We start from the raw sequence: 27,741 nt of genomic DNA, 5'->3' as shown, positions 1-27,741 counted from the left end.
TATTCTTAAATATGGTTTAATACTCTTCTCCATTTCTGTACATCACAACACCAAGATTTTGCTGCTTAGGATCTCTCTGTAGAGGCTATAGAGAATGCAAAGGCTACGGTTTTTACCCCCTCGTATTGATGTGTTTGCATGTTAAGTGTAATACATATCAGTATATATTGATACACACATCAATATATAATGCAATATATATCACCGAAGAGAACACATTGATTAAAGAAATACAAAAATTTGGCATCATTTCCAAACTTAAATAGTAAAAATAAAAACTACAAAAGGAGCTGCATACCCTAAATGTATCATGTGAAACAACAAGCATATTCAAAAATGTAAATTTACATCCAATTTCTCTGGTCTTGTCATATCACATTTAGACCCATTTACAATGGCAAAACCCTACGGTACTGCTGCGAAGAGTGCATGTTTGCTTGCTCTTGGGTGTTCTGCAAAAAAATAGCAGAGTCCAAAGCAAAAGCCTATTCCAGTGAAGCCTCCGCATTGAATACCAAAGAACTGACTCTTCTCACTGGGGGGTTGAGACATCAGGTTACACATCGACAGTCATTTGGACCTCAAGAGTACAGTGTGAGAACCAGAAACTTTACATTTAAGACATACTCCCTTCATTCAAGTGAAACAGGATTATTGGAACGATAGGCAGGTCTGCAACCTGGGAACAAGGAGCTGGTTCAGACCAATAAAGCTACAAGTGACTGAGTCAAGTCAATGAAGAACAGCAGTCAGGCACTAAAGTGTTGAAAGTACCCAATTTGAAAACCGAATGCCCCCCCACTACCCTATCAGTGTGGGGGTGATACCAATTGACTTTTAAAACCTTTGGTCCTTCAAAGTCCATCTGGTATACTTTTCTCCATTGCTACCACTGGGCACATCCCATACACTTTGTTCAGTCACCACTTCAAGCACGCCATGACCTTGCATGTCAGCTGGGGTCAAGTTCAACTCACAGTCCAGCTGTGAAGCATGAGCTTCAGGTTTTCAGGCCCATTTTTGGACCCAAGAAGGTTAAGTCCTTGGTGCCAGAAGCTGTGTCCCATCCCTTCCCACCCCTGCCCTTCCCACCCCGCTCCCATAATTTCTCATGAGAGGTGCTTGCAAGTCCCATATTCGAAACAGATGCTCCAACCCCACCAGGAGGTCAGGGGTTTATAATTACATGCAGTCATACATGTCTTATCTGTCGTTCCTGTGAAAAACCTTGCAGTTCATTAAAAAAAAAAATCAAAACACATAATCTCATGCCATCCAACACAAGGAAAACACGACCACCTCCCCTTTACCAAGGATAGACCCAAGCAAAATAAAATATCTTTAAATTTCTTTGCTTCCACTTAAATTGCATGTTTTATTTCTCCCAATCCCAGCAGTAGCACAGAAGCCCCATCATGTCCATCCCAAACTGGTTTCTAGTAGGCTAACATTTTGGAAACCCTTGTCAAAGCAATGGATGCTAAGGGTTCCCAAACCCCTGGCACAAATGCGCCTGCAAAACAGATGGAAGGAAACAGTGCACTGGCTCAAATGCTTCATGTGTCAGCTTGACTTTACAATGCAATTTGCATCCTTGTACTGACCGTCTGGAGGTGGGAGGGGTAATGTGAGGGAGTGAAATTGAAATCACCTATTAGCTCATCCTTTCACAACATTAAACAAGAGACCAAGAGAGAAATGGTTCCAACATTTCACCACATATATTTCTTCTTATGCAGTCTAAGCTGAGAATGCCATGTAAATGGGTCACTGCGAAATGCAGCAATTTAATTTTTTCCAATCAAAATAAGAAACAAACCAGTATGATCTCATTTCTATTAACTTTTGAAGGTTTACAGCAGTTAAGGTACTTTTGCTTCTATGTATGAAGGTTAAAAAAATCATTTTTTCCCCATAAAATACAAGAGCAACCAATCTCACCATCAAGTAAAAGTAAAAACTGGGATTCTCATTTAAATTAGTCCAAAGTGGCATTTAGGAACTTAGTTGTAGGCTGCTGCGCTGACACCATGACAAACCAAAGTGTAGGGTTGGGTCTGGTTTTGTTTCGGTTTTCTCTTCAATATCCAATGCTTATGGATTAAGTTCTGGAAATGTTCCAATTGTAAGGCAGGGATCTGTTTGGATTCCACCACGGGTATGCTCCTTGGGTTGGATGCTGGAGGGTGAGGCACATTTTGCCGGACCCATGTCGACTACCTAGTAGTCATCAAGGTCAAAAAATTCATCGTCTCCTCCTTGGTATTCCATTCCCTGGAAATCTACTCGGTACCTCAAGATACCTGGAGACAGAAACCAAAGAGTGAATCACCTATGTTCACAGAAAGCAGAAGGCCCAATTCCCTTGCAGAATTATAGAAAACCAAGAGGTATCGATTAAAAAATGCTCCCAGCCGGGTAGCTCAGTTGGTTAGAGCATTATCCCAATATACCAAGGTTGTGGGTTTTGATCCCTGGTCAGAGCACATACAAGAATCAACCATCGAATGCATAAAAGAGTGAAACAACAAACTAATGTTTCGCTCTCTCAAATCAATGGGGGTGGGGTGGGGTGGGGGAAGAAGTAACATTATTTTGGGATGTCCAGGAAAAGCCTTGGCCTTAACTCTGGCTTTAAGTTTAGTTTTCTAATTGGCTACTCACCTCCAATTCCACCAAATCCTTTCACAAATTGGGATCCTTCTTGTGATTTATCTGTGACTATTTCCAATGTAGCTCCAAATTTTTTATAGTTGTTAGCAAACCATTCCAGCAGGGGCATGCTCTCAATGAGTTCATGTTCTTGTCCTGTCTTCAGGGCAACCATGAGATACAGAAACAATGGGATTAGAATATATGAAGACTTCGTGATCCTCGACCCTGCCTGCCACCATTCTCCCTCTATTAGTGTATGTGTGTAAAACTCTCTAAGTGAATTCTGGTTTCTGGTGGCATAATTGTAACAGCAGAGAAATTCCAATTATTTCAAACAATGTTATTCCCCCGGCTCTGGCCTCAATAATGAAATGTCAACATATACTTTGTAGTTTTTCAACTTACAAATCCTGTTGTCTCTAGAAGCCAGGCTGCTGTAGACTGTCTCCAGGCATTCAATAGCCCAGAAGAGAAAGGCCACAATTGCTTTTTGGAGCAGCCACATCAAAAGTTCTTCCCCTCAGAATTGGAGGAAGATACCACATAAGGGGACCTGTACTGGGTAGGTGGCACCTTAAGCCATAGTGATCCATTTATACCAAACCTGCAGTAACCATTTCAGTAGAAGAGCTAATACAGCAGGTGAAAACAGCAGCACAGGTTTCATGGTGCAGGAGGGGCAGATGAGAATATTAAACCACTTTAAAAATAAGGAACCACAATAACCACAACTTGGCCTCCTTCTTTGGAATCCAGACTGGTATGCGGCACATAGGAGCTGACCACCTCCTGTTGCCCTCAATTGACAAATCCCAGGTTTGGTTTCCCAGGTGGGTACTGTACGCTGTCAGTGCTTTAACATATGAATTTATCTTTCCTTGCATGTGTCACCAAACCAAGAAAACAATCACATACCTCTTTGTCTGTGAAATGAGATTTATCCTTCTCTTGTTCTGGAGTTAGATAGAGAATTTTCTCCTCTGTAATATTGGAAGGGGGGGGGGAATGTGTTAACCTAGTTCTCATATACTAACAAGTTTAAGTCCCATGAGAGGAATTAGGTTAGATGAAAGGACTCCTGAACTCATTCTAACAACCCTTTATTCATGTTTATTAGTTAGCATGCACTGCGTGTCTACCAGGTACCCTGCTCCTATCAAGAGGAAACATCAAAGATATTCAAGATACAGTCCTCCCCTAAAAAAATTTAATAATCTTAAGGAAACATTTATCAGTTCAAGCAGAAATCTTGCAGGAAAATGCTACAGAATGAAAGAGATGGGAACAAGGTATAGCTCTGCCTTCTGGTTGCTCTTGCAGCCAGCCATCTTTCTAATCTCCACCCCAGGATTCCTGAATACACAGGTCAGTAACAAATAGCAACCTGAATTTCTAATTCTCATACCTTCTGTGCCTTGGCAATGAAGAACATATCTCATTATATCCAGATTTTCATAGACTATTAGAATTTCTACAGCTCCCATTTCTAAAGCCTTTAGTGTATCTTCAACTCCAAAACAGTACTTGCCCGTGTCCTGGCTGATTTCATCAAAGTATCGTCCTGTGATTAGGGACAGGCCAATAAGGACAACATTAAAGTTTTCTTTATAGATACAGATCCTTTTATATTCAAAATCAGAGAGAGGGAGGTAAAAACCCAACTTAAAAATGAATATGTGCCCAAAATCAATGAAAAAATGATACCACTGGTTGAGACTCCAGAAATTGACTCTAAAGAGGCAATAGCTGGGGCAAATATAGAACCATTTGCAAATATGTGTGCTCAGTTAAATCTGAAACAAAGCCAAACAATGGCCATGCTAATCTTTAATTCAGGCTATTTATCACTCTATTACAAAGGATAACATGGGAAATAAGACTAAAGTTTGGTTCCTACTGTCAAAGGGTAAAAATAGTGGAAATATAAACACATTATTAGCCCTAATGACTAAAGAAAAATTAAAAATGATTCCACTGAGGAAGATCTTACATAAAAATGCTAAATCTTCCTCTTACCTTTTCAGCACTGTGTTTCATACAATCTTGTATATACATATAAAAACATTTCACAGAATAAGTAAATAAGTTGCATTTCACTGATACCTATTAATTTCTTCTCTTGAATAAATTTCACGTTGGAGAGGACTTCAGTAGATAACTCAATAGCTTGGTTGAATCCATTTTCACCACCATAGGATATATCAACTAATTTTAAAACTTTTGATTGCAACCTCTGACACACACAAAAAAACATAATTAGTACTTCAAAACACCTTCACCAAGACCCACTACCTCTTTTTTTTTTCCTTTAAAGATTTCATTTATTTTTAGAGGGGGAAAGGAGGAAGAAAGAGGAGAGAAGCATCTATTGGTTGCCTCTCACACACCCCTAACTGGGGACCTAGCCTGCAATCCAGGCATGTTCCCTGACTGGGATTTGAACCAGTGTTCCTTTGGTTTGCAGGATAATACCCAATCCACGGAGCCACACCAGTCAGGGAAAGACCCACTACCTCTTAATGGTATGTAAAACTCAGCAACGTGATCACTAAAGTCTAAAGAGGGAGAATATGGGGAAAGAGCTCTATTTATTCATTAAATTAAATCTCAGTGAGCAACACTGCTGGGATATACTTCCCCAGCCAATCATACCACACATTCTATTAGACCTATAAAAGGCTAACTCATTAAATACAAACAAAACTAAATTTCTTGTGAAGGAAAGGGAGAATTATTAGTTCCTGCTACACAAGGTGGTATAGTACAAGACAGCTAACTTCTTTGGTGAGCCTCTACTATAAGGTCACCACCACCCCCAACACCTTGGGAATATGTGTTATGGCTGAGCCCATGTCATAAACCAAAAGATCTTTCTGGATTAAAGAATTTAGTCTTAATCAGCTATTATATCACTACTTTACTTACCTCCAAGAAAAAAATCAGAAAAAGAAAAAAATAGCTCCTAGATTCTTTTAAATCAACCTTACTCCATTTTAAAGCCAAGTATGGCAACTGAATCAACCATGGGCCTCCATAGGACCAGAAAGATCCTAACTAAACACTGCTGATTTCAAGAGAAAAGGTCCAGAAAAGCGCAGGGGAATGTTTCCTAATAAACACCTGAAATCCTGTCAACTCAGCGCTAGAAAAAATAAAATGTGCATGTCCCGGTGCTCAGAGGACCCACTACTCCCACCAGAAAATTACATAATGGAGCATTTACTTCTCACCTGATCAAACATATCAGATTGACTTAGTTCAGTTTTAAAGTCAGCCGATCCAGCTAAAACGAGACCAGCCACATTCACTTTGTCCCCAGAAATGAACAGCTGCACAGCAGTCTCAGCTACTTTCCGAACATAGTTATGTCGCTTTTCCATTCTTAAACGGGCAAAACGCAAGGCTGACTGACCTCCTCTACCTTGACACAAAAGTGGCAGAGGAAAAAGTCAATTATTAATAGAAGATGCCCTGCTAATTAAAAACTAACTAAATAATCATGCTCTTACCCCAAAACAAGGACAAAAAGAAAAATCACTATTTCCTCAACTAAATCAAGTTTGGCATAAACCTTTGTTTTCAGAAATGACTACTAATTCTCTTGCTGAAAGAAGAGCCATAAACACCACTAAGTCATTTCATGATACTTTCCCCATCATCTGGATAAACTAGTTCCCTCCCCTGCCCCATACAATTTTTTCCTTACTGCCAGACACAAAGCAAATGGGCTCATATCCTCTTACTATATTACCATGTTTCTTTGGGAGATCCACAGTGAATTTGTGCAGGACTTCTCTCGTGTTTCCTTGGAGTGTGCCAAAAAGTGCACCACTACCATCTATTACAATGAAGCCAAACTTGCTATCATCTGAAAGTAGTGCTGTAAGAGCCTGAAAAGCAAACACAAGTACCATACAATAAATCCTAAAGCTCTGACAGGGTCAAGACAAATTCTGAAAGGACACATATGAGCTCTTTCACCCCACTGAGAATGGAATAAATACCATAGAAAAACCATTTTATGAAGTAATTTATAGACTTAAGCTTTAAATATGTCACACACACACACACGAATTCCTGATGCAGGAAAAAGCCAATGATATTGATGTGAAGCCTTTCAACAAAACTGACGTGGGCACAAGATTACAAAACCCAGAGTTTTAGGGCTGAAATTCTTCCTAGTTGACTTAGATTGATGGTAGTGCATGAACATAATGTTCAAATTAAAAGTCTAACCTCCAAAAGTTGACTTTTTGTTACCATAAATAACCCCAGAATTAATAGGCAGCTCTCGCTGTAGCAAATACCTTGTAAATCACCTCTAGCATAGGAGTACATGAGTATAAAACCCACACACTGTTTATAGAAACATCTAATTTGGAAATATTTTTTTAACTCTAATGTCTTGGGCATCATTAATGATATAAGGATACAAAGCTCAATTATAAAAAACTTATTGTTGACACTATTACATTATGTCCCCATTTCATCCTTGCTTTGCCTACCTCCACCCAGCCCACACACCCCTTCCCTCTGGCCATCACCACACTGCTGTCTGTGTCTATAGGTTATACATTCAGCTCCCCTATCCCCTCTGACAGCTGTCAGTCTGTGCCATGTGTCCGTGCCTCTGTTTCTATTTTGTTCATCAGTTTATTTTGTTCATTAGATTCCACATATAAGTGAGATCAATGGTACATATGGTGTTTATCTTTCTTTGACTGGTTTATTTCACTAAGCATATAATCTCCAGGTCCACCCATGCTGTTGGCTATTTTAAATAATGCTGCTTGGCTATTTTAAATAATGCTGCTAGGGGTGCATATATGCTTTCGAATTGGTGTTTCAGGATTCTAATATATTCCCAAGGTCAAAAGGCAGTTCCATTTTTAATTTTTTGAGGGAACTCCACACTGTTTTCCACAGTGGCTGCACCAGTCTGCAGTCCCACCAACAGTGCACTAGGGTTCCCTTTTCTTCTCATTCTTCTTCTTCTTTTTTTTTAATATTTAGGCCCATAGCTTTTTAAAAACAAACTATTTTTTTGTTTGCTTGTTTATTTTTCTTATTTTTAAAGAGAGGGGAAAGGAGAAAGAGGGAGAGAAACATCACTGTGTGGTTGCCCCTCACTGGGGACCTGATGTGCAACCTAGTTATTTGCCCTGACTGGGAATCAAACCAGCAACACATGGCTCACAGACCGACACTCAATCCACTGAGCCACAGCAGCCAGGTGCTTTCTCCTCATTCTTGCTAGCACTTGTTTGTTGAACAATACTCAATTTTATTTTAAAGGTATTATAGCTAAAGATTCTGAGTTTTCATGGGGAAAGCTCTTCTTCTGGGTTAGTATTATATCCCTATATTTCTGCCTCCTGAAAAAGCAAATATTTAAATAGTCCTGGGACTCATAGATGGACAAGAATTTTCATAATGGCGTTTGAATACTATAGGCTTGGTAGATGACCAATTGCTAGGTGGCAGCCTTTTTAGAGCTAAGTAATTATCTATCCCATTTTAACTAAGGAAGAAGATAGCTTCTTCAAGAATTGATGAGAACACAGGTTAATCCCTAAGAATCAACCAAACCATACTTGATAATTAGCATTGACATAAATATTACACATGTTAGAATTTTTGCTTCACTGAAATGATGTGTTAGGTAGCTTAAATTAGGATTTCAAAAGTTTGCTCATCAGGGAATAGACTTATTCCTCATAAAAAGGTATAACTATCCTGATTAAACATGACATAAATTGCATTGTGCAGTATATGCACATTTATATCTAGTAAACATATCAACTAAAGTCAAAATAAAAAAAGCTAGCAAGCATAAATGGTACATTGTAGGACGAAGCTAACTTAGTAAGCTAGATGAGTACCAGGTACTATTTAAATCAATAAGGTTCAAAACCTGCTTTCATCCAATCAGACACAAGTAGTGGAGCCAAAGAGCCTCCTAGTGAAGGTCTGGCTGGAAGGAGACTGTGATACCCAAGAGAAGAACGGTCTTAACCATCTATGTATCCAACCAAGACCCAACTGGAATTGTACTTCCTGTCAAGTTAGCAAAAATCATCCATTATAAACTATGTTGACAAATGTCAGTTCTAATTCCACTGTAGAGGTTTTCCCCTATGTTGATGAAAAGCAAGAGACTGAAAGAGGAGCCAGCTGTGAATTCCTGATTGTTCAACTGTTGACTAATTTAGGTCACTCTAATGAGGTTTCTTTTCCACCCTTAAAAGTTCATCTTATAGCAGCTATGCCACTCAAAAGTTTCATGCAAAATAAATAAATAAATAAATAAAAAAGGGCTCTTATAGTTTTGCTACTAAAGATTTTATAATTTCTGAGCATGAAAGGGTTCAAGGAATACAGGGAAGTATCATGGGTACATAGGGTGAAATGGAGATCATGTAGCCAATTATTTCTTCACCTCTATTAGTTTTCCAAGCCCAGCTTAGCACTCCAAACATGCTGAATGATACCTTTCAGTGTCTAATAAATGTAAACTTCTATTTTTTGAAAATAGCCAGTCTTCACCCTGACTGGTGTGGCTCAGTGGGTTAAGTGTCAGCCTGGGAACCGAAAGGTCGCTAGTTCAAGTCCCAGTCAGGACACATGCCAGAGGCAACTGATCAATGTTTTTTCCTACATTGAGGTTTCCCTCTCTTTCTTCCTTCCTTCCTCTCTCCCTAAAAATAAATAAATAACTAAATAAATTTTTTAAAAGCCAGCCTTATAAAATGATACAATTATTTTAAAGTCTGACAATTCCTCAAGTTAAACACAATTACCATATGATCCACTCTTAGGTATATACTTCCCCCCATGAAAACATGGTCACACAAAAATTTGTATGTTCAAAGCAGCATTAGTCATAATAGCCAAATAGTGGAAACACAAATGTCCATCAACTAATAAACAGATAAATAAATGTGACAAATACCTAGTAATAAAAAGGGATGAAGTACAGCTACATGCCACAACGTAGATGGACCCTGAAAACATTATGCTAAGTGAAAGAAGCCAGTGACAAAAGGCCACTATAAGCAAATCTATAGAGGTAGCAAATAGATTAGTGGTAGCCCAGAGAGGAGGGACCTTGAGGTGGGGAAATAGAGAATGGGAGTGATTAGTTGCTAAGGGGTATAGGATGTTTTTGGGCGGTGATGAAAATATTCTGTTTGAACTTCTTACCTCTGTATGGAATTTGTTGTCACACAAATACAATGATGTATTAATTGGTTTGAAAGGTTCAAAGTCGATGTTGACTTTCTTTTCCTTTCCTTCTTCTGTTACAATTGTACCACAGTAAACAACCAGGCCATTTGGAGGTACTGCAAAAAACACAAGTGATTTTTCTACTTAAAGCCACAGCTAATTTCCTCCCATCAACAGAAAAATTTCCACAGCCTACAGTCCTTAAATCATAATTTAAATAAAGCAGAAGTATCTATAAATCTCTCAGGCAGAATTCTAGCCTGGATTTTGAAACTTACTCAAGATGTTTTAATACTAATACTAATTAACTTTCAAAAAATAACTTTAAAAGAAGGGTTAAATCCTAAGGTCAAAGAGACACTGCTGAGAAAGTTGGCTAAAGGAAACAGTAGTGACCAAAAGCATCATGACAGGATCCAATTAGAACATATTAATATAACCAAGACAAAACAAAGCAGGAGGAAAATGATCAAGCTCCAGATTACCTTTGTTATAAAGTTTGAGTCTTTGCTGTACAGATGTAATGGCTCCCAGGACTGAAAGGCGGTTTACTCGTGACTTAATGTTAGATGCAGTTCCAAACTCATCTGCTAACATTTTTGCCACTCGTGAAATCTGGTCTTTGGGAGGAATGATCAATGATATCATGCTTGTGCCATTGCTGTGGAAGAAAGAATAACATCAGAGGTTCAAGAATCACGTAAGTAAGATTTCCTTAAAATAGAAATAGATCACTCTCAAAGTGACCAGGAAGATAGGGACCATACCAGTGTAATCAAAGAGCTAAAACACACATTTCCCTTATAACAGAAGCTCTTAACTGTACATTAAAACCACCCAGGGAGGTCATTCTAGGTGGTTCCTTTTCAAAAAAAGTTCCTGTAAGTGGCATTCCATAAGACATTTTTCTCACCTCTGACTTTCTTCTTAGTTTAGGAAATGCAAATGTAATAAGCTCTCAGTAACAACCAAAGAGCATGGAAAATTACTATGTAGAAGATTATTTACATCAAGTGGACTTCAAGCAACACAGACAAAGAAAAAGGAGAGTGATTGCCAACATGGAATGGGGAATAACTGGTAACGGGGATTGGGGGTTTCACTGTATGTACTAGTATCATGAGGAAACAGGTGAGGGCTTTCTTTACGTAAACTGGGAAGGCTGTCAAAAATGCCTAAACTTTCCACTAATTACTGAGCTTGCAGAATTTCACAGTAGTCCAACACGCCAACTTTAATAGAATTTCACATATCCAGTGTCCAGTGGAAGCTGACAAGATAAAGAAATTAGAAAGATGGGTACAATGTCAAGTCCAATGGGCTTATGTGTCAAGTGACTAATAAGAAAGATGTGAAGCAGTCAGGGGAACAATAACAAAAATTAGGGGAAAAAACCCCTATATTAGCTTTGTAATTATAGGGGTTTGAAAATGGAAGCATCTTCATACAGTAAAATTAATTTCACAAATATGCACTATGGGATTTGTTTCTCCCCAGCATCAGCACTAGAACAGGACCTCATTTACACAAGACCCTGCCTTCTGAAAGTTTTCTCCTAGTGGTAAATTCCACAGGTCTTCTTGTCAGACAAGTTTTCTTTACAAGTTTTCCACTACCAATATAGTTACTCTCAGATTGCCAACTCATGTTATAGCTCCAAAACCAGCATTGTTTCTGTTGGGGTTTCTGCTCAAAACCTAGAGGGCTGGTTCATAACCTTTGTGATACTTTCCCCCAATGAACAGAGGTTGATTAATGACAGTGCCAGTGTGCTATGCTGCCACCCCATTGGATATGGGAGCAAGTATTCTAGCCAAACCAGAGAATCAAGCAAATTTATATGTAGTTTCAGTTGTCATCAAAAACAGAAGCAAAATGATTATTATAAAACAAAGCTGTTTACAAGTTACATTTCATATAAGATAAATCTCCAAACTCCAAAGCTGACCCATAGTTATTTCTTCAGTTACATGTTATTCTCAATATTCATATCAGCTAAAATTTCAATCTAATACTGACAAACCAGTGATCCAGAACACTCCCTTGCTTGTGTGTGTGTGGGTGCGTGCACAAAGACACACACACAGTCAGGTGTATCACTCTCCAAAATATCTATCATTTTGATTTTCACAGCACAACTACATAAAAGGAACTTTTAAAAACCAGGACAAATTGCACAGAAATCAAACAATCAGACACAAATAAAATTCCACCTGTGGCCTCGTTCCTGTTTCTGAACTAGATATATAAAGAATTCCCAAATAAAACAAACTGTTATCTTTTATTACAAGAAAAAATAAAACAAAAAGTAGCAGTAGCATGAACGAGCTCTTTACAATCAGTGAGTGTCCTTTGTCCTATTTTTAAGCAGTCGTATTTAACAAACTGCTTTTCTTCCAATAATGTATTTTGCTAGGCTCCTATAGGAATTTAAAAAAATGTTTCTGATAATTCTTTCTGGAGTTATGTTAAACACTACAGGCCAAGAAGGAGAAAAGGAGTTTGCTCTGGGAGTGGGTGGAAACACTTAGCAAATACATATAACTTCAAACAAGGTCTACACTATAGGTGCCATCTACCTGTCTCTACAAAGAGACTGTCAACTTAGGCAAATGTATAGTATGAAAATATATAAGATAAGAAAAAAAGAAGATGAATAAGTTTGAATACTGACGTTACTGGCTTGTGCTTCCTTTCAGAAGAATAATTCTTGACAGCATGTTTCTTCGCCCTAGAGAGACTCTTGGAATCTTTAGGGACCAAGGGAGTTATTTCTCAAAAGGGCTCAGTTTTTAAAAGCTGACGTGTTCTGATTTACAGAGTAGTTTCCTAGGAGATGGAACTAGCAAAGAGGCAATCTGTAGGGAATGGAATGAAAAGGGGCTACAAGGATAGCAGGAGCAAAGGCTCAGAACTCAGAAAGCGAAAAGTCACCAAACTCCAAAGGACAGAAAAGTTGGGGAGCATCTGACATCCTCCCCTGCATATGTCGTCAGTTTGGCTCAAATACTCTCTTATAAAAATGCTCAAAAAAAAAAAAAAAAAAAAAAAAAGGAAAATTTGAGGCTAGAGAGGATGTTGGGACAAATAAACTGAGTGAACCTAAAATGCCTGAAGGAAATCCTTAAAGCAAGATAATCATGTGGAGGACAAAGCAAGGACCTTAAGATAAGCAACTATCTACTTCCTACAGCAGATAGGTTAAGATAAGCATTCATTAAGCAATTTTACTTTACAGCCACCAGAGTTGGGCAACCCTACACTCATATCTAAGTAACTTCTAGAGGGAATAAAGCAGTGACAATACCTAAGAACATAATCGTGTTATAGAATTCAACTTAAAAAATGGTTTGAGCTATGGCTGGTGTGGCTCAGTGGACTGAGTGCTGGCCTGCAAGTCAAAGGGTCACCAGTTCACTTCCCAATCAGGGCACATGTCTGGGTTGCAGGCCAGGTCCTCACTTGGGGATGCGACAGAGGCTACCACACACTGATATTTCACTCCTCCTCTTCCCCTCTAAAAATAAAATAAATATTAAAAAAGAAAAAAAGTTCATAAGTATAGCTTGCCAAAAAATTGTTTGGTATATTTCCACCAAGTTGCTAAATCTGAAACACTACCCTAACTTACTCTTGGCCTCTTTACTCCTTTTGAATTTTGACTAATATTTAAAAAATTACCCTCACACCGTGGCCAGGTGGCTCAGTTAGTTGGAGTGTTGTCCCGTATACCAAAAGGTAATGGGTTTGATTCCTGGTCAGGGCACATACCTAGGTTGTGGGTTCAATCCCTAGCTGGGGCATTCACAGGAGGCAACCAACCAATGTTTCTCTCTCTCTCTCTCTCTCTCTCTTTAAAAATCAATAAACATATCATCAGGTAAGGATTAAAAAAACAAATTTCCCTTCACTAGTTTCCCTTTGTGACTTTCCCTACCTTAAAAGTTTCTGAATTCATCTTTATTATAAGACACTTGATTGTCAAAGAGGAAACAAGTATTATTAAATGTATGGCTTCTACTTTACAAATTTAAAAGTTACTTTATAATCTGATGTTTTGTATCTTGGGTTTAATACAAACAGATTAAAGTTTTTTCCAGGAAAGTTTCCAAACAAAATAAACACTCATTTACTCCACAGGCAAGTCAATCAAAGTAGTTAAACCAGTTTATGTAAACACCAAAATAAAACCATGGAAAATGAATATTTCATTTTAAAGTAGAGTGAACAACCCCAGGAAAGCATGAGAAATAAAGTGAAATAGCTGCTGACTACATATGCAAACCAAACCCTTTTTAAATTTTAATATTTTTCATCCACTCTTCTGCTTTGTCACCATCCTTTTTTCAAAATCAAAGGCCCTCATTCCAGAGCCAGTGAATTATGAGGGACAGCAATGACTGACATGCAGGTTGTAGACATTGGGAAAAGCAAGACACAACATATAACAATGTGCTCTAACATAAGGGCTTCCAGGGACCTCTGTTCTCAGATTTTTCTTGTTCTCATTTTAGGGACACTTCTTGTCAAAGAAGGGTTCATCAATGCCTCCAACTAGAGGTCTAACTTCTGAGAAATAGAACAGCTGAGACAGGAAGTAGTTGTGAATAGATTCAATAGAGAGAATAAAACTAGACAAGACTTAGGAAGAAAGAGAATTAAAAAAGCAAGTAACAGCTTTTCTTATCCCCACTCTCAAATAAGACCTCTGAAGGAAGAATCTCCTTAGGATGGGAGGTTAGGGTCGTACCACGACTTACTGATCCAATTCCAAGATTACGTGGCCCCTGAGCCTGATGAACAGGGAAACATTCATTCGGTCACTGGAACTGTCAGGACTAAAAGGTTTCTAAGGAAAAAAACTCAAGGTAATTAAAGCAAGCCTGGGCTGTGGTGTCTGTGTGATTTTAGAGTTCCAGACTTTGGATGCAAGGTGCTCTCTGGTCAGTCCTAATGACAGGCAAACAAGAAAATGTAGTAAGCACTCTTTGACCTGTAAATATTACACTGCAAATCATCATCATTAACAATACTCAATAACACTTTGGAAGGTAGGTGTAAAAAATGTGGTTTCCACAAGCTTGTCCACTGACCAATCTGCACAAGGAGCCTGAATCTTTGGAGTTTTCAAAACAAAAAAACAAATAACCAACCCCCTCCCAAACACCAAAACAATCCAAATAATCCAGATACAAAAAGAGCTCCCCTTCCATTGTTCTAATTCAATAGGTCTTGAATAGGTAAGTGAGGGTGGTGATGGTGGGTAAGGGGAAATCTCGATTTTTAAATAGAATCAGATAAATTTTAATGCACGACTAGGATTGAGAATCAATGTGTCCGACTTGCTTTCTACGTCTTTAAAAGCAAGATGTCTTGGTCAGCAGAAGTCAAGAGAGATTCCACTTCACCCCCTCCTAAAAAGAAATTCACAGGTGAGCTGCTGTCATTTACTCTAGCACTAACCACCACTGAATGGTCAAGGCTCAGAGATGTCCAACTTTCTCTAGCCAGAACATTCACTCACTCCCCATGAAATGCCCTGCCATCCATCTCATCACCCCGACATAATAAAATAAAATCACATTCAGGTTAGGACCAGGAACATTTTAGAGGCTGCCTACTACACTAAGTGGAATTTAGATAATCTGCTCTCCAAGAAGCTTTCTGTACTTTTATGTACAGAAAACTTAACAGTGTACAAATCCCAGCTTGGCAATGTGAGCCACTGACTTTGTTCCCAGGATGCTGCCTCCCCAGTGGCAGCAGATCTCATCATATCTATCGTTTTAGCCGGGCTAGATAGCTTCCACCAGCTTAGCCAGAACTCCTTTGTCTTCTGAGTTAACCTGTGTGAAGTTGTACTGATCTTCCTGTGGACTAGACACCCCATCCTGACATATTATGGCACAGGGCAGGCAGGAAGACAACCAGCTTGATGGGATCCACATCGTGTGCAATGAAACAGCTGGGATTTCTTGTTCACCAGGGTGGTGACAGTATTAACCCCTGCTTGAAGGACAAGTGGTGTCTTGATGGGGACACCTCCTTTGCTGGCAGCTTTTTTCTCAGCCAGAGGCCAACAATCTCTGCTTCATCTCTTGCTTTGTCACTGGTCTGCACTTGTGGGCTAACCTAACACGTTAAGCGCCATGTCAGTCACCGGTGACTGACACTATACTTTCTGGAAAGGAAGACAAAACAGGCTGGGTGCTTAACATGTTAAGCAGCTGAATAGCTGTTTGGCAGTCCAAGACCTGGGTCAACTGGTTAATTGCAGGAGGCACTTTCAGACGCTTATAGAGAATAGCCCTTTGCTGCTGCAGCCTAATGTAGCAGGGCCATTTGACAAAGCAGGGAAGGTCCCTTTTGGGCTGAATGTACTGTCCAATGCCAAAATTCTTGGGTCTTTTCTCAAAACAGGGGATTTACCACCTTCTTGGCCTCCTGCTTCATGACAGCAAGGGCCAGTGCCACCTTCTTCCTCTTAGTCTTCTTTCCTTTCAGCTTTGGGTTGTGACTAGGATATGGATGGCTAAAGTTGCCACCACACCCTTTTCAAGCTCACAAAGCTTAACTTAAACCACAGATCAGCCCTGGCTGGTGTGACTCAGTGGATTGAGTGCTGGCCTGGAAATTGAAAAGGTCTCTGGTTCCATACCCAGCCAGTGCACATGCCTGGGTTGCCTGCCATGTCCCTAGGTGGGTGTGAGAGGCAACCAATCAATGTATCTCTCGCACATTGATGTTTCTCTCCCTTTCTCCCTCCCTTTCCCTATCTCTAAAAATAAATAAGTAAAATCTTAAACACAAAACCAAACCCTCAGATCATTCTGGGAGTTGATAAGCTAGCCATATTATATGGATCACCAGGTGAAAATCAGCTCCTCTCCAATTTTTACAACCTATGACCTTATTTTTAATTCATCATGGGGTTTCCATTTTCCTTCTTTCACCAAATGCACAAAGCTAAGTTTAAACTTTGAGACTAAAGCAATCTTTTGATATGGTTTAATATGGGAACAGAACAGATGGATGGATGGTTATGAGTGAGCAAAGCTTTTAAAATCAGACAGATTTTGGTTCATGTCCTGTCCTATCTACGTGACTGAGGGAAAATTACACAAATCCCTTTGGGCCTCAATTTCTACTTACTTTACAAGGCCAGGAGGATTCTATTAATATAATAAAATATCCACAACAAAGGAAACCATCAACAAAATAAAAAGACAACCCACGGAATGGGAGAACATATTCACTGAAACATCTGGTAAGGGGTTAATAGCCAACATTTATAAGGAACTTACAAAACTCAACACCAAAAAAACCCCAAACAATCCGATTAAAAAATGGGCAAAGGACCTGAACAGACACTTCTCCAAAGAGGACATACAGATGGCCAATAGATAATATGAAGAGATGCTGAACATCAACGTCACTAATCATCAGAGAAATGCAAATTAAAACCACAATGAGATATCACCTTATACCTGTCAGAATGGCTATCATCAAAAAATCAACGAACACCTGGCTGGTGTGGCTCAGTGGATTGAGCATCGGCCTGCGAACCAAGTGTCACTGGCTTGATTCCCAGTCAGGACACATAACTAGGTTGCACGTCAGGTCCCCAGTTTGGTGGGCACGAGTGAGAGGCAACACACAGTGATGTTTCTCTCCCTCTCTTTCTCCTTTCCCCTCTAAAAATAAAAAAACAAACAAATAATTTTTAAAAAATAATCAACAAACAACTGCTGGCCAGGATTTGGAGAAAGGGGAACCCTTTTACACTGTTGGTGGGAATGCAGACTGGTACAACCACTCTGGAAAGCATTATATATACCTCAAATAAAAAATGAATCTGCCTTTTGACCTAGCGATTCCACTTCTGGGAATATACCTGAAGAAACCCAAAACACTAATTCAATAAGCACCCCTATGTTCACTGCAGTGTTATTTACAATCTCCAAGATATGGAAGCAGCCCAACTGTCCATCAGTAGATGAATGGATATAACAATCATAGTATATTTACACAATGGAATACTACTTGGCCATAAAAAAGCAGAAAACTTTACCTTTTGTGACAGCATGGATGGGAACAGAATATCACGCTATGTGAAATAAGTCAGCCAGAGAAAGACAAATACAATATTCCCACACGTATCGCAGGTATTACATTCTAGACCCCACCCCCCATGATAGATGAAAATCCAGGAAGTAGGAACCTTATGTTTATTTTAGTATTTATATATATTTTAAGGCTTTATAAACCCTTCCCACACACTTAGAAACCATTCCCAGTCCCTTATTAACATTTTCCACACTTTTATAAACACTATCTTCTTAAACATATTCTACATTCTTAAACCTACATAACTTTTAACAGCATATACAGTACTGCGAGATCCGGTGATATAGTGAAAAATCTGCGATAATTAAATATAATATTTTTAAAAATCCTGTGATACAGTGAGGCTGTGATAAGTGAACTGCGATACAGAGAGGGACTACTGTACCATATGATTCTACTCATCTATGAAATCTAATGAACAAACTGAACTAATAAGCAAAACAGAGACAAACTCCTATAGATAGAGAGCAGCTATGGGGGTGGGGAGGTTAAGGAGTGGAGGGATCAAGCAAAAAGGAAAAGGGTATCATGGACATGAACAACAGTGTGGCGACTGCAAGAGGGAAAGGGAGGTATAAGGAAGCTAAATGTTAATGGAAAAAAATACAATAAAAAAAATTTTTAAAAGATAATGTATATCAAATGCCTAGCATGGATCCTAGACATTGCTCACTAAATGGTAACTAGATAGAACTCCAGCTCCTTGTGCCCTACCCTCCTGCCCTTTTATAGTATAAGTCAGAAAGAATTATGATAGCACAACTAGAAGGCAGGAAAAGGCACTGTTAATGGTGTTGAAGTCTTATTTGAATCTGAGTAAGTCAGAGGAAGAGGGGGAGGGAGAGGGGGAGGGGGAGGGTGGGGGAGAGAGAGAGAGAGAGAAAGTTGACTTTGTGGTAGGTGATCACCTTGACTGGATTATAGGACTTGCCAAATCTTCCAACAGAATAAATGCCCTGAACCAAAAATGTAGTTCAAAACAATATAGCCAGAACACCAGAAAATATTTTGTAATTTATCATAAAGGAGTAAAATTCATTCTCCTCTAAAACTTTATAAATAGTTATATTACATAAAAGCTTAAGTGAGCTCTATTCTACAGCTATAGCATGGGCTCAGTATTTTGATAAACCCAGAATCAGTCATTTCAAAGATCTGACCTGTTTTCTCTTCTACCAAGTATCAATAAAACAACACATTGCTTATACTAGGTCTATACAAGCTTCTTTAAGGCAGAAATCATTTTAGCATATAGCGGAAGTTCAAACATTTGATGAATGAATAAATGGTTAATTCCTAACATAAAGCAGCCTCTACCCTAGAGGACAGAATAATTCAGCTGACCCAAAAAATTTTAGGCAGAAAAGTTTACAAAGGTTCATTTTAGTATTACCCTCAAAAGCACTAGGATTACTTATTTATTCAAAACAAAAATATATATGTCTGATAGGATATTATTTTTTCTACAAGTACAGGCATTTACTTTGCTTAAAAAAAAATGTTAACAGCTTCACAAAATTAACGTCGTGGAATATTCCACCAGGAAGCAGCAGAAACTGGAAAATTTCCCTAGTGTTCTCACATCAGTGCAAAGCCAAGAGATAGCAATCTCAAACGGCATTAGGAAATCACTACCAGTGTTCTACATGCGACCCTAATAAATGAAAATCCAGGTCATATCTTTCTTGACCACTATGTAAGTACCATTCAAGTAAAACAAAAGGCATCGCCTTATTGTTAATGTTCTTTCTCATATACATATAAGCTTCTGGGGAGGGATTTAAAAGTGACTTATTTCCCTCATCATGGATGCTCATTAAGAACAAACATGTTTAGTACCCAGGATTTTCCTAGGATAGAATGCTAATAGCATATCTGTTTTCTTTCTTTTTAAAAAATTTTTATGTATTGAGACAGACAGCAATTTGTTGTTTCACTTATTTATGCATTCACTGATTGATTCTTATATGTGCTCTGACATGGGGATCAAACTCACAACTCTGGTGTATTGGGATGACGCTCTAACTGAGGTACCCACCAGGGCTGCCTGTTTTCCTTTTACCTTTGCTCCTGGGTACCGGGCCTTCTCCTTTCAGAAAGGAATGGAAGATGTTTCTATTCAGCAAAAGAAATACTAATCAAAGAGCAGGAGCAGTGTGGTATAATGGTTAGGGGATCACAGGCTTTGAAATCCGGTAAGTACAAACAGAATCTAGCACTGCCCCTTACTAGGCTATGACAATTTCTCTGTATTTCAATTTCTTCCCCCACAAAATGGCAATAGTAGCTGTCCTCACAGAGCTGCTGTAAGGAGTCAAACTGTATGTTATTCAACTCATCTTCAGAAAACTAGTTTAATTACTTGATTAAGACATATTTTGGCTATGAACCTCTAACTCGAGTCTTCCCTGAGGATCCTCTTTGCTTAAGTGGAGTCATAAAGCCCTAAGATGCCAGAAAAGGAGGTAGACAGAAATGACTTTTTAAATTTTTCAGTAAAAGGCTAAAAATATCCAGATATGATAAGGAATTAATGTTTAGGGGACCAGTAAATTTTCATTACTTGCAAACTGAAGTTTATTTGGGCTGAGAGAAAATTGTTTTGGCATGGCTGTAAGCTCTGCCATGCCAACTTTACCAAGGTATGCATGTGTAAATGATCTGCACTATTTCAATACCCTGACAGCTCACCAACCATCAAGCAACACAAAGCTTTTGGATCTAATTTTAGGCTAACTGGCTTTTAATCCAGAATGAATTTCAATTATAGTATCAAAGTTGCAGTTCAATTATAATTCCATTCCATCACTATCAATGATACTGTATTAGTCAAAAAAAGCCAATACCTAAAGTAACATTCTTTGACAAAACATGCCTTTTAGGAAATGTGCTGGAGTAGTTACAAAATTTCTTTTGATTACTGAAACTTCCAACACTTGATTCAAGAGCAGAATCATTTGCTTACACTACACCCCCTTCACATGTACTGTGTTATTCTGTACTAATATGGTTCGTTATCATCACACCAGGGCTGTGTCATATACCATATTCTCATTGTATTACACATTTTTTCCAAAATGTCTAGTGCCCAGCCCTGACTGGTGTGGCTCAGTGGACTGGGCATCATCCTGCCAACCGAGGGTCACCAGTCCGATTCTTGGTTGGGGCACATGCCTGGGTTGCGGGCCAGTTGGGGGCCTGTGAGAAACAACCCATCAATATGTCTCTTGCATACCAAAGTTTCTCTCCCTTTCTTCCTTCCCCTCTCCCTGAAAATGAATAAATAAAATCTTAAGAAAATAAAAAATAAAAATGTCCGGTGCCCAACTCAACAGCAGATGTTTGAGGAAATTTGTAAGCTGTCTGTTTAATAGTAAAAATGCACTTGTGGGCTTCATTTTTCACATGCCTAGATGAGTCTGGGGAAAAACCCAATTTAGAAGGCCACAGATACGGCATGAAAAGACAAACTTTTGTTTTGACTAGGGTCATTCTAAAGGAGACCATAAGAGAATCAAATGAAGACTTACAGGACCAATATCCCCCAGTTATCTCTATGACAAGAAGCAGTGTCAGGCATCTGAAAATGTGAAGTCTTCTGAACTGGGTAGGAAGGATGATAACAAAAGTAAAGACATAGTTTACAGTGGATGAAAAGTCACATGTCTGAAAACTGGTGTTAAAATAAAGATATAAAGTAATGTGGAGGCTTTATCAAAAAAACAAACTTTCACATTTAGAAGGTACCTATTATCACATTCAAATTAGATAGATGAAAGAGACAGGACTGGATTAAAACACAGAAAGCTTTAATGTCTATTTTAATGTTTCATCTACAAGAAAATAAAATTATGGCTCTTAATTAAACTCAATTATATTTTGGGTTGAGAGTAAAAAGCAAAATCATTCTTCTTATTGATCTGCATTCATTTAGAGTCAAAGGACGAAAAATATACCTGCTCTCAGAAAGTGGAAAAATAAGAAAAAAGGCAATTTTTCTTTTCTAACAGACAGTAGGCAAGGATTCAAAGTGTCCAGTGTCATAAGATAAAGTTGTTATCCGAGGGAGCTTCATTATGCTCTATGAGAACAATGCCCCAAGGTGAGAAACCTCCTATTTTTCTACCTGAAAGAAGAGCCTTGAACCTCCCTAATCCCTTTTCCCCCCTCACTGAGAGCCAGCTGCTGAAGAACTAAGAGACACCTACAGGATGTAACCCAGAAGGTTCTATTTGGAGATCCCTGGAGAATCTGTTGGATTGGAAAGAAATTTCTATTGTCCTAAATTCTCAGTTGGACAGTTCTAGCAGGACATCTATGGAAAACAGGCAAATTTCTCCTCTGACTCTTAAATAGGATTAAATACAAATTAGTCCTGCTGCAAAACTGACATTTTAAATGATCTCACAATCGAACACCTTCCCAGCACCAGGGGCCACACTGAGCACACACTCAACCACAAGCTCAAAGAAAAAGGGCCCTCTACTAAAAAGGGTTCAGCTGGTGTGTGTATGTGAGACACGGGGTAGGGGGTGGCCACCTACCACCCAGATTGCAGTAGGCCTTAAATGGTATTCTAATTAGGTACTCTTGCTTACCTAGGAGTGTGTCCAGAGTAGGCCTTCCTTTCCTGGAAGGATAAGTATATCTGCTATTACAATGAGAAGTCTGTCAAGAGTTGAAATTCAAAGAGAGTAATTGTTCATTGGGTTCACAGTGCACAGAACACCATGCCAGAATACAAGGGCTGTTAGGACAAGTTCAGAGTTGAGGAAAGCAGCCTGTGACACTTGAAGTGGACTGAGGAACACCACCACACCCTATCAAGTATACTCTTTTCTGTCCCTCTTCCCTTTACTATCTCTTAAATTCATGCTCTGAGAACATTCTAAGTATCATTTAAGTGAATGTTCTGTTAATCAACAATTTTCACTCGGGGAAGGTATTCAAACACACTTAATATTCTTTAATTTATTCTAATTATATTAAGAATTTGTACATATTATTTGTCTTTAAGAATTTTACAAAACCTATTCAACAATGTCTCAAAATTACTAACTTAATTCAACACAACGTAAGGAATTTTGTGGAGATTAAAAAGAAATTACATGGTATAATGACAAATTTGGTCTTTGTCTCAGGCTTTCAACAAAGCTCCTGAAATCCTTAGAATTCGGTGGAGTGTTTTTGTTAATTAAGTGACTTAGAGCCAGCTCCTGGATAGCCTCAGGATGGGGTTGGTCACCAGAAAAAACCAGTGAATCCAGGATTGGAACTTTCAGCTCTACCCATGGACCTCAGAGAAGGGAAAATGGGGGGTGGCGTGCTATAGATTGAGCTCTATAAAATTCCTGAAGATGAACTGACTTTTCAATTGGTAAATCCAGGTGGCGCACCCTAGTTCCAAAAGGGTAGAAGTGCCCAGTCAGACCCTTCTGGACCCTGCCCAGATCTCTTCATCTGGCTGTTCATTTGTATTTATAGTATTCTCGGTAATAAACCAGTAAACACAAAGTAAAGTGTTTCCCTTAGTTCTGTGGGCAATTCTAGCAAATTACTGAATGCTAAATTTATAGCCTGTTGGTCAGAAGTAGGGCAGTCTTGTGGTACTGAGCCCTTTACCTTGTGGGACCTGATGTTAATTCAGGTAGTGTCAGAAGCGAGCTGAATTGTAGGACACTCAGCTGGTGTCTGCTAAGAACTGGAGAATTGCTTGATATGGGGAAAAAAAACCGACATACCTGGTATCAGAATTCTTGAGAGCAGAGAATAGTCCTGTGTTGCTCTCCCCCTCCCCCCGCTGCCAAATTACATTTGGGGGCAGGAAAGACAGTCACATACAGCCAGGTAATTTCTACTTCCTTCAAAGTCAAGGTATTTACAAGTTATTTTTATTTAATTGATATGAGAGAGAGGAAGAGAGAGAGGGAGAGAGGAAGAGAGGGAGGCAGGGAGGGAGTGCGGGGAGGGAGAGAGGGAAAGAGAGATGTGCCCCTCATCCATCATGCATTGGTTGATTCTTGTATGTGCCCTGGCCAGGATCAAACCCAAAACCTTAGTGTATCAGGATGTCACAGTAGCCAACTGAGCTACCAAGCTGGGGCTACATATTATTTTAACTGAACAGTAAACTTTAAAAATACTGAAAGACAACAGATGACAACCAAATGAAGTTTACAAACTTCACTGACCTTCAAACATAGATTATCTAACCGAGCCTTCGTTATATATGAAATATACAAGGCTCCCTGCTGAAGATAAGTGAACAAATATTTTTAACACTCACAGACACAACTTAGCCCAAATTAACCTTGTCTATTGCTCTCCTACATTCACCACTGATTTGGTTAGAACAGACTCTGGTTATGATTTTACTACCTGAAAACCATAAAGCTTCCAACACTCTTTCTTTCTTTCTTTTTTTTTTTAATGTTTTTTATTGATTATATTGTTCCAACACTATTTCTTGCTAGTTCAGAAAACATTAGGAAAAAACTATCCAAACTTCCCACTTAGCATTCATCTACTTTAGTTTCGTATTCAGAATACCTGCAACCATGATTCTATTCACATGACCTTAGCTCCAGTTTTGGCGAATGTACACATTTATACTCATTGTATCAACTGTGGCAAATATACCAGGAGAAATCATAAATCAGGAAGAAACTACTATTACCTTTCAGTGGGATTTATATAGCAAAAGACTGGGTTTGTTATTTTACTAGTTCACACACAGAAACATTCAACCAGACTTACCTGAAACTAAATACGGATGTCCCACCCAACTTAAATTCAAGTTATACAAGTAATACCCCTTTCAACTCACACATTCCATTAATCCACCACTAAGTTTTGTTACCTAGGGCTAATAACCACACTTGAATACAACCATAGTTTTGTCCTGAAACCCCTGATAACACAAATTCATTTTTGCCATCCTGTCTCTGAAGTCCATTACATTTCCCCCTAAAATTTTTTAGTACTGGTTAAAGAAGAAAAAACATTCTCACTGCACACTATGATAATATGAGTGTGACTGTAACACAACTCAGCCATGAAAACACAATCTTGCTATTCCTGAAAAGAAACTGGTATGTACTGGGAAACTTCTGAAGCAAACAGAATAAACGTGTGACTCCCTTACTGATACCTAGAGATGGCCAAGATTTTAAATTTTCATGGGCTCAAGGTGCAACCAAAACCTGAATAAAAGTAGGCAAAGTAAGACAAGATTATCAACCACTTTGTTTAGATAAAGCCTACTCCCCAGCTATTTTAAATAGCTTAATCCTAAAACATCAAAACTAACTCCACCACTTGAAAGAAAAGCTGTATGTAAGAACTTCATTTAATCTTTAATGAACTTTGCTAATCAAAGGGAAAAAGCTTTTAAAAGCTTTAAAGGGGAGCTTAAAAGTTTCAAGTGGCTAGAAACAAATTTTAAGAATGAGGTTCCTGAAGCAGTAGAAAGAAATGCTGTTACTTACAAGCAGTGTTATTTCTTCAATGTCATTTCCCTCAGACAACAGGCCAATTACAGCTGTGAATTCAGTCTACACTTATTCAGAAAATATACTGTATGCCAATTCTAATGTATGAACATGGTTCCAAGTCAAGCAGGAGAGCAAATCTATAGGTCACAGCCAATTTTAAACAGCACTGCAACAACAGCAATTTATTAAAAAGTCACAACTCAATTGAGGGATTCAAATAACGCAACAGCAGATCCTAGTGAAACGAAAGAACCTGGCTAATTCCTGGTAGTGCATCACTATGGGTCATGACCTATATTACCCTTCCTGACAGTATTCTCACACTTGGGGAATAACTATTCATTCTACCATGTGGCACAAAACTATTGGTGTTCAAAGTCCTATAAGATCATTAACGAGGTCTGAATATTCTACTAAGCTCAAAGAAAAACAAACCTAAAGAATAAAAAATAAGCTGCTACTTCAGTGTATAGTAGAGTGAGCAAAAAAGCCCAAGTCACAGAATAGGGTCAAACTTTCAGAAGCTTCATCCCAAGCAGAACTGTCATTAATTTATTAAGAACAAAAGACTATGGCAAAACCAGTAGTAACTTTGGCCCTTCCGTGGAACTAAGTACACTTTATTTCATAAGCTATAACAATTAAGAGTTTAATTAATCTTATTGCAAATCTATGAATCAGGGACAAACCTGGGCTGGAAACCAAAATGTTCAATTCCTAGGCTGAAAACTTTCATAATGGCCTGGGACAAGTCACTCTACTATTCAAAAAATGCTCAACCCCACAGATATGTAATGCCCTAAACACTCTTTCTCTCTTCTTTTTTTTGCCACTTTCTATAAGTAAAAAGTTTCCACGACTGGGAAAGGAACAAAATAATTAAGAAAACAGGAATACCTCTGACACACCTTCCCAAATGAGTAATTTAAAATATATAAAAAGAGCATATAGTCTGTTTTAAACTAGTTAACCCTTCCCACACTGGATGCTCCTAACAATTTCTAGTCAAAGTTTATAAAGGAAGACTCAAGCCCTCATAATTTAACTCCCAATTTCAACAAGAATCAGGCACTTCTATCCCTAGAAGTTCCACAGAGGCCAAAAGGGACCCTGTTACAATTGATATCAGCAGCCCCATAATCCGGACTTTTTCTGTATATACAGATATAGATTCGCCAACCAAAACCTCCCCTACTCCCTCACCCCACACACGTTGGCATTTTCAGTTCATAGGTGGGTCGTGAATAGCTAAAACCAGGAAGCTCCGGAGAAATTAGGAGATTTGGAGGAAGTCATCTTGGGAGAGTTTCAAGACCCAGAGAAATCGGGCAATGTCAGAAAGAGGTTGTCCCTGACCACCTCTCCCTCCTGCCCCACGCAAACTTCACCCAACCGAGTCCCAGAAGCCCGGGAGGGAGAGGCCATTTTAATGAGGCCGGGCTGAAGAACGTGAAAGGAGAAAAAGGGAGGAAATCAGGGAAGGGCGATCGGAGAGGAAGGCCGAGCCCTCTGTCCCAACAGCACCCGAGATGGGTGGCAGCACCAGGAGCTCGAGGAGAGAGAAGCTGAACTCAAAAGCCTAGGAGGGGTACAAAAGTAGCAGTGGCCTGCCACGAGGGGGTCGAGTGGTCCGAGCCCCGGGACCGGGCCTCTTATCCCCAAGCGGGCCAATCACGTAGACCCTAGCCCTTGGGTCAGGGACAACTACCCAAAGGTCCAGAAGGCGGGAGTTGGCTAGTGCCTGGCTCTTCTCATCCGGCCATGCGGCGCGGGGGCGGCCATCCTGAGGGGTCCGGGTACCAAGAGGGCGCGGGGGGCTGGACGCAGCGCTCACCCGCGGGCCGCCTCCAAGCTCTTAATCAGCTTCTTGATCTTCCAGATCTCCACGTTCCTGTCCGCAGCACTGGGGTCGTCCGCCATCTTCTCGCCTCCTCCTCCCTAGAGCGGCCCGGCGGGGCCCGGAGACACCAAGACCACAGAGTTAGCGCCGCCACTGGGGCAGAGCGGCCCCCTTCCTTGCCACCCCCCGAGAGGCCCTCCTCTTCCCGCTCCGCGCGAACCGCCGTGGTGGTTGCTGGCCTTTCCCTCCCCGTGACTTACCTAAGGGCCCAGTCCTGGGCGGCAGCGGCTGCTCCTCCCCGGCGGCGGCTCCGCGGCGGCGGCTCTGACGTAGGACACCGGCTCCCTCTCTCCAGGCAGCTGCATGTGTTGCAATCCGCTCACATGGGGCCTGTGACAT

At 39.6% G+C, this 27,741-nt stretch overlaps 1 protein-coding gene and 1 pseudogene across 2 annotated transcripts; both read right to left on the bottom strand.

The window, feature by feature from the left end:
* On the bottom strand, positions 1-27,741 carry ETF1 (eukaryotic translation termination factor 1). 2 transcript variants are annotated; one of them, XM_090288245.1, is made up of 11 exons: positions 27,603-27,741; positions 27,337-27,440; positions 10,368-10,543; positions 9,859-9,998; positions 6,407-6,545; positions 5,886-6,076; positions 4,759-4,888; positions 4,061-4,216; positions 3,571-3,635; positions 2,665-2,812; positions 1-2,303 (listed from the first exon to the last, which is right to left on the bottom strand). In XM_090288245.1, exons 2-11 carry the CDS (start codon positions 27,420-27,422, stop codon positions 2,221-2,223), a joined length of 1,314 nt encoding a protein of 437 aa, XP_090144371.1. In that variant the 5' UTR covers positions 27,423-27,440; positions 27,603-27,741; the 3' UTR covers positions 1-2,220. The 2 variants fall into 2 exon arrangements, with proteins under 2 accessions (XP_090144371.1, XP_090144372.1); XM_090288246.1 differs by lacking the exons at positions 27,337-27,440; positions 27,603-27,741 and adding an exon at positions 27,211-27,292.
* Positions 15,570-16,573, bottom strand: LOC150000730 (large ribosomal subunit protein eL8 pseudogene; annotated as a pseudogene).

Source organism: Furipterus horrens, unplaced genomic scaffold (genome assembly GCF_987537825.1).
Source record: "Furipterus horrens unplaced genomic scaffold, mFurHor1.1.pri manual_scaffold_10, whole genome shotgun sequence".
Lineage (NCBI taxonomy): Eukaryota > Metazoa > Chordata > Mammalia > Chiroptera > Furipteridae > Furipterus > Furipterus horrens.
The sequence above is the reverse complement of the archived record's forward strand: the minus strand, read 5'-3'. Positions and strand labels throughout refer to the sequence as shown.